Source organism: Semicossyphus pulcher, unplaced genomic scaffold, assembly GCF_022749685.1.
Source record: "Semicossyphus pulcher isolate SPU_LCO1_2020_fin unplaced genomic scaffold, fSemPul1.0.p SCAF_9, whole genome shotgun sequence".
Taxonomy (NCBI): Eukaryota; Metazoa; Chordata; class Actinopteri; order Labriformes; family Labridae; genus Semicossyphus; species Semicossyphus pulcher.
Genome location: NW_027211770.1, coordinates 7,276,486 through 7,286,588, shown reverse-complemented (window position 1 = coordinate 7,286,588; position 10,103 = coordinate 7,276,486). Strand labels below are relative to the sequence as shown.

The following is a 10,103-nucleotide window of genomic DNA, read 5'->3' as shown; positions in this document are numbered from 1 at the left end:
AGACAACAACATGGCACACGGACTGGTCAGACGGGAGTCTGTGGAAACCGAGATGCATAAGTCCGAAACCAAAAGAAAAACTTTTGTTTACACCAAGAAGAGGGGCTACGATGTAACCCGAAACCCCCACCTGAACAAGGTAGGACTGTGGACTTAGTTGTGTCAGTTTTAGCTTGTTTCTATGAACGAGAAGGTTGACAAGTAGCTGCTGCCTTCAGGTGCCGTAGGACATGCTGATATTCTCAATAGAGCAACAACGACAAACCGCAGGTGTCATGACTTAGTTAAGATGGAGATTCTTTGTCATATCATTATTAGAGGCTTAGCTATCATGTACGTGGCGGAGACGCTCAACCCATGATGGGCTGTAACAACGTTTTGCTAATAGGCTAAGGTACTTAAGTCTTAACAAAATGTGTTAATATTTTCCTAAACATGCAGTGACTTTCCTCTTACCTACTACCAAGTGTGACCCATCAGAAATATTTAACGTATGAGCGATGAATTGAGTATTTTAATATTCGCAACAAGTTTATTTTTCATTTTATTTTCTGGACTCCTGGTATTACCCCGTGTACCCGAACGCAACATTAGCGGAAGGTATCAGCTTTAGGCGCGGTTATATTTAGATTTAAAGGGACCAAACGCTGCTGTCACATCGAGAGGGGCTTATTGTTAATACTGCCTTGTCACGATTTGCCTTTCAAAAGACTTTAGTCTGATTGCAGTGCATTCTTCACATCAGAAATGTATCCCTGTCTTCTCCCAACGCCTATGTGATTCAGCACATAGTGACAAGCTGTTGTGAGCTCACTGTTGATCTGAAATCTGAAGTGAGAGAAGCCATTACTGCCTTTATAAACCACTACAATTAGGTTCACTTCCTTTGCTTAAAATTAAAATGAGGAACAATGTTAAATGTTGAGTAATCATGCAACAAAAAGTGCTAAGTAGCCTCCTTGTAGATCATGTGATAAAAGGGATGACTCAACAAGTTCTTATCGTGGGAATTGTAGTCTGCTGAAATTTCTAACATGATTGCTCTAACCTGCCTCTTTCATTGAATTAGCTTGTTGTATGACCCTTTCCCATGCTTTAAATGCATCCCTTACAAAAGAGCCTGTGAGAGCCATTTCCAGTGTTTTCTCCTGGTTTGTGTGGCTGGACGGGGCCTCAGAGGTCACGCAGTGTGTGGCTCTGTCCATGGTGCTGACTGCCCATCAAAACAACAGGCTGAATTCAGGGCCACTCTCATGTCAAGTGTGCCCTACAAACAGAGTGTGGTCTGACCACTCTTTGTCAAAGCCAGACTAATTTTAGCGCACTTGAACAGTCCATTTTTCTCTCTGAGCTGCTTTGTGCACTCTCATTGGCCAAGCATGCTTCCCTCTTGGAAGCTTCAGGAAGTCATTGAAAACTGCTGGCCTATCAATCTCTTATATGTTCTTGTTTATTTCACTGTGGATTCTCAAATACTGTAGTCCAACTACTGTAAGCTGTTCCAGTGTGATGAAGGTTGTCAGTTTAGCAGAGTTGAAGCAGCTGCCAGCCAGGGTGGTGTCATCAGTGAGCTGATAAGTGAGACAGTGAGGTTCAATCAGGGCAGTGTCTGTGCATGGAGAGCTGGTTGCTGGAGACTGCACAGAGACCTGATTGTTAGGCAGTTAATGTCTCCACTCCTGAGACCACCACATGCTGCACACCAACCCTGAGTGTTTGTTTTCATGTATAAAAGTGTGCATGGTGTGGCAGGGTGACGTGATGCACGGATGTATGATGACCAATAAGAAATATGTAACCACTTTGTAAACTATGTGAGATCTACCAGAGACACATGTCATGCTCTGTTGTAAGAGCTGTAGTTTAATAATTCATATGCGGCCCTCTACAATATGTTGTCTTAGCAGGTTTAATCAAATCAAAGTAGGATGCTTTAAGGTCTCAGCTTTGTTGTCGTGAAAAGCAGTAATTGCAGGTTAGTCGTTAGTCTGAACATTTTCTGCTTTGTTCCTTTTTCTTTAGATTTTGAATTGTTCTGCCTTAGTAAAGCTTTACTCCCACCTCAGCAGAGACTAGGTAGAAAATAGTACTACACTCTTTGGCCTACAACCACCAACCAAGCACTGCTAGAGGACACGGCTTGCAATTTTTCCCAGGAACCTATAAGAACCTGATCCACCAGATGATTGTTTTACCTACAAAAGAAATGTGGAGACAGATTGTAAAACATGTTGTAGTTGATGTGATAAGATACTGGCAGGATTTCATGAAATTATTATCACTGGTTTAAAGTTGAATTTTAAAGTGTCCAAGCAGGTCTCTCTTGAGAATGAGAACAGGCTAAATATATATATATATAATATTGTTTGGCTGCTGTCTTTTGTGCTTGATGGCTGTGATGTTTTAATCTTTGTATGCACTTGATTTCTAGTTAACTCAGTTATCTATGGACAGACTTTCTACTTCTACAACATGAATTATTTCCTCTCTGTTCGTCTCTGACTTGTGTTCAGCTAGTTTGTGCATCCCTTCTCCAGAATTTCTGATTTGTCTTGCAAATGATGGCTCCTGTGTTCTACCAGGATGGATCTGAATATCAGCCCATGGGATTATTTTTTGTATCAGCTGTAATAGGAGCACATGCTACAGTGAGTGGAGTTTTTAGCTTACCTTCTTTTGTAAGGTTAGACATGATCTCTGTCACTACTTTTGTGACACTCTTTGTCTGTTGAATTTCTGCTAACCTCACTAGCATGAGTGGCAAGATTTGTTTAAGCTCTGTAACAAAGCAACAACGTTTTTAAAGGGGTAGTTTAGATCTTAAATAGGGGTGGGATAGTCATTAATTAATAGTCATTGTGTTACTAAAAATAGGTGCATGTCAGCAGTGCCTTTGGCCTTTGTTTGGAGAAGACGGCCTGAGTACCGAAGCTAAGCGATTTACCGCTGTAGACAGGGTGCAGCAAAAAGTATTACATTTAAATTCCCACCTAAAAAATCAATATCAGTTCAAGTGAATGTTGTATTGAAAATATAACCCCACTTAAAAATATGAATGATCCCCTTATCAAGACTGAGACTGCATAGCAGACAGCTTTAACTTAACAGTCCCACAGTGAGGACACCCAGCACTCGAGTACCATCAAGCACATCTACAGAATATGACCAGTACTTGTGCAGACGCCTGTTGACCCAGCAGCCTGTTTGTTCAAGTTATCATACCTGTACTGTACCAGCCACTCTTTTAATCGTCTTTTTTAAACTCTCTGATTTTCTGTTTATGGTCTGAATTTTATTTTTTTTCTGTAACTGCCTAACTGATCTGATTTAAAATATTTTCTGTTTTAGATGTGATGATGGCTTCTTGTAATAGAGGTCGATCTGGGAGCCACTGTATTTCTTCAGCCCTTAAACCTGACCCAGTAAACTGTTTGTTTACACCTCAATTTACACCTTTGGCCCTGAATGGATGATGTGTACAAGAGGAGTTCTGAAAGAGGCCTGATAGGTTGACCTAAATTCATATGAAAGCATGACCAGTTTGGCACTTAGGATGTCACACTTTATTTTGTCAGTATTAACAGCAAAATTATATATAAGCTTAATTAGGAAACACTAAGGGCGTCCACCTGGCGCAAAGTGCCAAAGCATGCAGCACAGTGTCATTTCTATCTTCCACCCAGCGTAGTCGTCATTTTAACGCCCAGCGCCCACGTTGTGTAAATAGCAAGTCATCTTGTGCCACAGTTAGCACCCGTGGGCGTGTTGGTTTTGATATGACAAAAACTACTGAGACCGACACAATGCTCTCCATACTGCACGCTCATTCAGACGCTTGCTCTCTATAATACAGCAGAAACCAAGACACACTCACACACACGTAGGAGGTAAATTAAGTACCATACTCAAACATAACTACCTGTGGCACCGACAATCGTGCCCACATACATTAATACACTGTCCAGTCTCCATTACGTACGAGAATACAGCCATGTGATCCAGCAGCAACAATAAGTAAATTAACATTTAAAGCTGACCTTTCTTTGATGGTCAGCATGCAGAAATTTAATAAACATAAGATCCGGTCTGTGGAGACTTAAATCATTAATGCTGTGCCTCGTGCGTAAATGTACACAGCATGCGTGTGCATGTGTAAATAGCAACATGCCTGCCTGCCGCCTGCTACTTTTTAAGTGTTCCTGCGGGTGGAAATTTTTGTCCGCTGGTTGGGTAGACCTGTTTTAGTATTTTTTAGTATTATTTTAGATTAAATAATTTATTTATACCCAAATCCTACCAAACACACTCCAGATCATTCAGCACTACACACAATGGACATGGGGCATGCATGCCCACATAACAAACACACTACTTTGCCCGACACAGTTAGCGAACTTAAACTGCACACAGTCCGTATTCCGTTCGGTGCACTGTGTGCAGTCAGCTAGCCAGCTATTGTCAGCAGTGACACCTGCAGCAGAATCCGTTAACATGCCGGACAATTCAAGCTAGCAACCCCGGCCGGGGATAAACTTGAAGCCCAGTAAGTGGGGATAATACGGGAAGAAATACACCAGGGACTGGTAAAGAGAAAACGGAATCAAAGAATGGATAGGACGTGTGGCTGGAGATAATACAAAAGCTTTTTGTCTGTACTATAAAACGAGATCGCAGGGGGCGACAGGAGTTGTCCATGATGGATGCCAGTTTTGATAGCATCCTCCTCTCACCCACCTCTATGACTGTCTGAGTTTAATTAATCTGTGTATTTTATAATGCATTTGGCAATGATAGAAATGCTGTTAGACTTTAAAAGCAGTGAATATGTTTTGACAGGGGTACATTTTAAGTTCTAGTATTGGGCTGGTTTTGGGCTGGTTTTGATTGGCCATTGGGCTGGTTTTGTCAAACAGACCTGGCAACCCTGCTATGAATAATCCAGGGACTTAAACCAACCTCTTTGTGCATTGCGGCTCGGTTTGCGTCCAGAGTGTGCGCCATCTAACTAGCAAAAGTGCGTCTGACACGCCCTTAATCACTTAGTGTCATGCACTTTAGACTGTGCGCCTTCCGCCGTCTAAACAGGGCCCCTTGAGTCTCTTTCTTGCTTGTTCCCCATTTCCTGACTTTTTCTTTTGAGCAGTGTAAAGAGTGAATGTTACGAGAACGACTCTTCTTTGTTGCTCAGTTTATGAGAAGTTTTTTCTTCTCCCTTGAAAACTGGCCATCCCAAGTGAGCTTGTGTTGTTTAGCTGTTTTGGGAAAAAGCGTGGTTTAATAAGATTAATAACATGAAACTGAGCTCGAAAACAGTGTGAACAGACTTTGTCAGTTCGTACTCAACACAGTTTTTTAATCACTTAAAAAAAAGGAAATCCAAAACCATTGTCTCTTTGTTTTTTGTCCAATAGAAAAACAAAGCTTTTCTATTTTGAAAGAAAACATCTGTTTTTTGTGTGTTAAAGAAAACCTTTTTTTGGTTCTATAACATATTTGAGTATTAATTTGTGCTGAAAGCAGGCAATACGTTAAGCATGGTTGGTGGTTGTATCTGATCAACTTTACCCTTTTATCAGTTGTATAAAGTGACCCAAAGCGCAGACCCCCTCAAACAAACATAGGTTAGAGTCATGGCAGAAAAAAAGGTTTCTTATGCGGCCAGCTGAAACATCCACTGTCAGCCCCGTACATGAACTGGGCTGAGGAAATTGGAGGAGAGGGTAGGAAATGACTGCTAAAGCGTGTTAGTGGGCCAGGGACAGGCAGGCTTCTGTGGCTCAGGCAGTGGCACATTGTTGCCCTCCTTCTGATTTCAGCGAGCCCGGGGGATGAGGTGTGTTTACCTCCCTCAGCTGGCCCACTTCACCTCTAACAGGAGCCAGTCACAGAACAACCTGCTAATTGAAGTGGAGGGCCGCCGCGCTGAAAGCGGCCTATCCTCACATCGACAGGCTTCGATTTCCTTTTAATCTCTCATTTAAACATGCAGAGGCAATGCATGTGCATAACAAACAAACACACACATAGCTTCACCATACCTTTTGGTTAACACTCCCTCCTCCCTCTTCAGAGGTGGAACCGGATATTATAGGTGTGTTTCGTGTGTGCTCACTGTGCAATAAAGAGATGAAGTGGGGTTGGAGGTGTAGAAAGGGTCCTCTGTGGCGAGGACGAGAGAGCTGGCCACGCTCCACAGACGTCCTCTGTCTCTCTGCTTGATCACGCATTAATGAGGCGTCTGTGTGAATCCTGCCGCTCAGTGCGTCTCTCTGACGCTGGTTCCGCCTGCCGTGGCCTTAAATAACAACAACAACAACAACCTTAAAAATGCTCTTTGCACCCAATCAGGGATCCTGTTTCACCTCAAACACTGCACTGAGCTGTGGGGGTGTCGGCCGCCAACAGCTGCCCTTTTACTCGCTCTGTACTGTAAGTGAAGGCGACCATAACAAGCGCAGTCAGACAGAAAGGTTTGTTTGTCTGGTAGGCATGTTTATCATTGTTGAGCACAAAATAACATCAGACCTAAAATAGTAGAGTCACAAAGACATGCAGTGAAATACAGAGGGCCCTTCAGTGAAAAATGGTGCTGTCATTTGTCTTTTTAGTTCTGAATCCAAAGAAAAGTCAATGGATCCCCCTGTTTATACAGTAATGTTTTGTTCGTCAGTGTTTTCACAATCACTAAAAGTAGGCATCATTAGATCCTAGAAATACTGAAGGAGATGGAGAGCCCATGCCCAGACATTGCTACAATTAGATGCCCCATTAGCAACCACAGGCTCCACATGTGACATTGCAGGATGGCCCTTCAGATGCAAGACTACAATTAACTCTCCCTGTCTTTGGCGAATGTTGAATAGTAGTGTATCTAATCGTGCATGGAGGATGTGCTGGCATTCCAAATGGCATCGTTCCTGATAACCCTCTGGAGCAAATGGAAGTCATTACGCTCTCATGTTAGATTTACTCTTTGGTTTGGCTGCAACACTCCTCCACTTTTGCTCCGTAAATGTGTTTTTCCTCTCTGAGGTTACGTTTTCCTTTAACCGAGACTGACATGTATAAATTTAGCAACAAAGAAAACAAATGGCAACAACTGTATCTCTGTCTGTGTGGCTCTCTGAATCCTCTCCTGTGGGTATGTGTCATGCTTTGTCGGTCGCTGCACAGCGACTGATCTGCTCAGTTTTCCATGTGAAAGTGTTCTCCAGCTGGTTTGTGTCTCTAGCAAGGCCTGATAAGGTTTTTATAACAGTGCTGCACTTAAATAGAATTATGACACAATTGGTGAAAGATGCCAGTGGAAAAAAGGCCTGATGACACAGCCCTGACATTAGCCAATACAGGCTGGATTTTGAGCTCCCACTGAGTCAACAGTGTCAGCATGACACAGGGACAAACTTTGTTCCTGCCCAGTAAAAACGTATAAAAGCTCTGTGCTGACAGTTTTCTGTGTCAGTGAAGAATTGCAGAAATGCTTTGTTTGTGCTGCAGGCCAAAGTTCCCATGGACCTTGGTTACACTTCTCCTTTTATAAATCAATCAACACTTCACATTGAGGGGAAATATTCAGCTGGATGTTTGTGGTGAAACTAATTAAAGAGTAAACAATGAGCCTAAATAATTCTTATCCTGACAAATATCAAGTTCTGCTGCAGTAGTCCTGTAATGGTTGACCTTGTCTTGCTGAGAGGTCGACAAGAAAATCTTTATTACAATGCTATTTCAAAAGTCTGCAAAACTTCAAAGTGTGCAACCTCGTGGGTCAACAGACTCCAGGAGGTCATTGTGTTTGGCTATGAAAAAGTTCAAACACATAACTCCCAGTAAATATATATATATGTATATATCACGTGAGATATCATGTGTTAATTATTACTTTAGCGGTGCAGGTTGGTTTGTGGATTTGGCTTCAGTCACTTCAGTCCAGGTGGAAATATCTCAAGAAGTGTTGGATGGATTTCCATAAAGTTTTGCACAAACAAACCAGTAGGAATAACTCAGTTGTGTGATTGATTGACATGAATTTGTCCTTTAGCATGAAAATCTACCGATTTAGGTTATCCCCTGTATTGTCATCTTGGGCAATCACCTGTTAAAAAATGACCACATATCTACTCAACTAATGACATTACTATTAGCATGTACTTGACTTTGTGTTAAGTGCTAATAATGAAATGTAAGCATGCTAACATGCTAATAAGCAAAGATAGTGACCATGGTAAACATTGCATTAACATCAAAGAACCACTGTGTCTAACAAGGCTACAGTGGTTCTTTGGCTTTATACTAATGTTTTTATCTTTGGACAGAGCCAGGCGAGCTATTTCCCCCTGTTTACAGTCTTTATTCTAAACTATGCTAAGCTAATCTGCTTGTAACTATAGTTTCACACTGAGCCAATACATCTCTTCTCTCTTCTTACTCTGGGCAACACTGGAAGGCTGTGAATATGATGTTGAAATGACTGAGGAATCATATTTACAGCTATGTGGCTACTCACATTTTTCATTTTAATCTGAGTCAGGTTAATGTGTGAGTAATAATATTGCAGAGGAATGTCAGACATCACTGCAGTGTGTCTGGGTGTGGCAGAAATCACGTGAAAATACCACTCTGTGAGTGTATATTATAGGCTCTTTAGTGCTGGATGATAGTGGTTATGAAAGATTGAACTTGATGATGCTTACAGTCAGATTAGAAGCCTCTGTAAACTGAGCGGTGAAAATGGGACAAACCTTTCTCTGTTCAGCAGCTGCACTTGTCGATCCTCCTCACTAGGTGGACTGCAGAGCCCCAAAAGACATGTATGTAAAATGGAAGTTGTGTGGGTGTGTGTGTGCGTGGGTAATCCCAGGTGTGGCCAGGTGTTTCAGGTCGACCGCACGCATTGCTGGTGACCAGACATTCCTCTGACGGACTGGAGTGGATCAGCCAGACAGCGAGAAAGTGCACCCACGTTCCCCTCTAATAACCAACCCTGACTTAAGCTTGACACACAGAGACACGTGTACACACACACACACGTACATACTCTGACATTTCATAAACCAGCTTGAATAGGTTGTTAACCTGCAGCCCCATAAGTGCTTTTATCAGTGTGTTCTTCAGGGCTCACTCAATAAACTGAGTGAAACATGATCAGAGTGTCGATTCAACTGCACACACACACACACACACACACACACACACACTTGTGAGCCGTGTTTATTCAGCAGCAGGTTCTTCTTAATAGCTCTACCTCCTCAGCTCACTTTTGTCCTTTTTGTCAGATGGTCCTCATTCAGCGAGCACAACAGACAAGCCATTAGCTCGTCCCAGACACAGAGAGAGAGACAGTTTGAGCCTCATCACCTTCCTATGAAGCTCATCTCAAGCATCCCACCTCTTTCAGCCCCTCCTGTCTTCTTCGTCTCCTCTTCTCTTCAATGCTGCTTTTGTCTCTTATATTAGAGTGGTGAAGGTCTCGCCATGTCCTAACAAAGATACAGCAGCAAGAATTTAAAGGCAGTATTTTGTTTCACCATTCTGTAAGATAGAGGATACATGGCTATTATGTACAAATGGTTTCAGAGAGATGGCTATCGTCGAGACTGAGCCTGTGTTGATTGACAGGTTTTGTGCTGTTGAAGTATCGTAAAAACAAAGAGGAAGTTAGTATCAATAGACTTGTGGGCCATCAAGAGCCATAAATCTGTCAGTTATTCCAAGAGAAATTAAATGATCACTGAGATTTCTTATGGAAGAAACATGAATCCAGATTCTTTTTTCAAGGCTCAACTTTTATACACATTATAACTTTAACCAATACCAAGCCACCTGGACAGTGTTTGACTGCTTAAGAGCTTTGGAACTGACTCACACTAGCCTGGTCATTGTGTTATCCGAAGGCTCGTTAGCTAAAAATGTTTCCAAACTAGCCCTGCGAGATATGTCACAATGCTCTAAGAATGAAGCTTGCTTGGCCACTTACTGTTTTGTTGGGGTGGAATTTCTCATCTTTTTAAGTTTAAACAAAATCTTTCCCAGTCCTCTTCTGACTGCTCTAATAGATCCAAGTCAAACAAGCATGTTATGGAAACAGCTAGGTAACTTGAGGT

At 42.1% G+C, this 10,103-nt stretch overlaps 1 protein-coding gene across 1 annotated transcript in view; it reads left to right on the top strand.

The window, feature by feature from the left end:
- The window catches only part of me1 (malic enzyme 1, NADP(+)-dependent, cytosolic), an 84,140-nt gene continuing 74,037 nt past the window's right edge, over nt 1-10,103 (top strand). Inside the window, exon 1 of the mRNA XM_069656090.1 lies at nt 1-139. Within this exon, the coding sequence (XP_069512191.1) occupies nt 11-139 (129 nt within the window). The 5' untranslated portion in view covers nt 1-10. The remainder of the gene's footprint in view (nt 140-10,103) is intronic.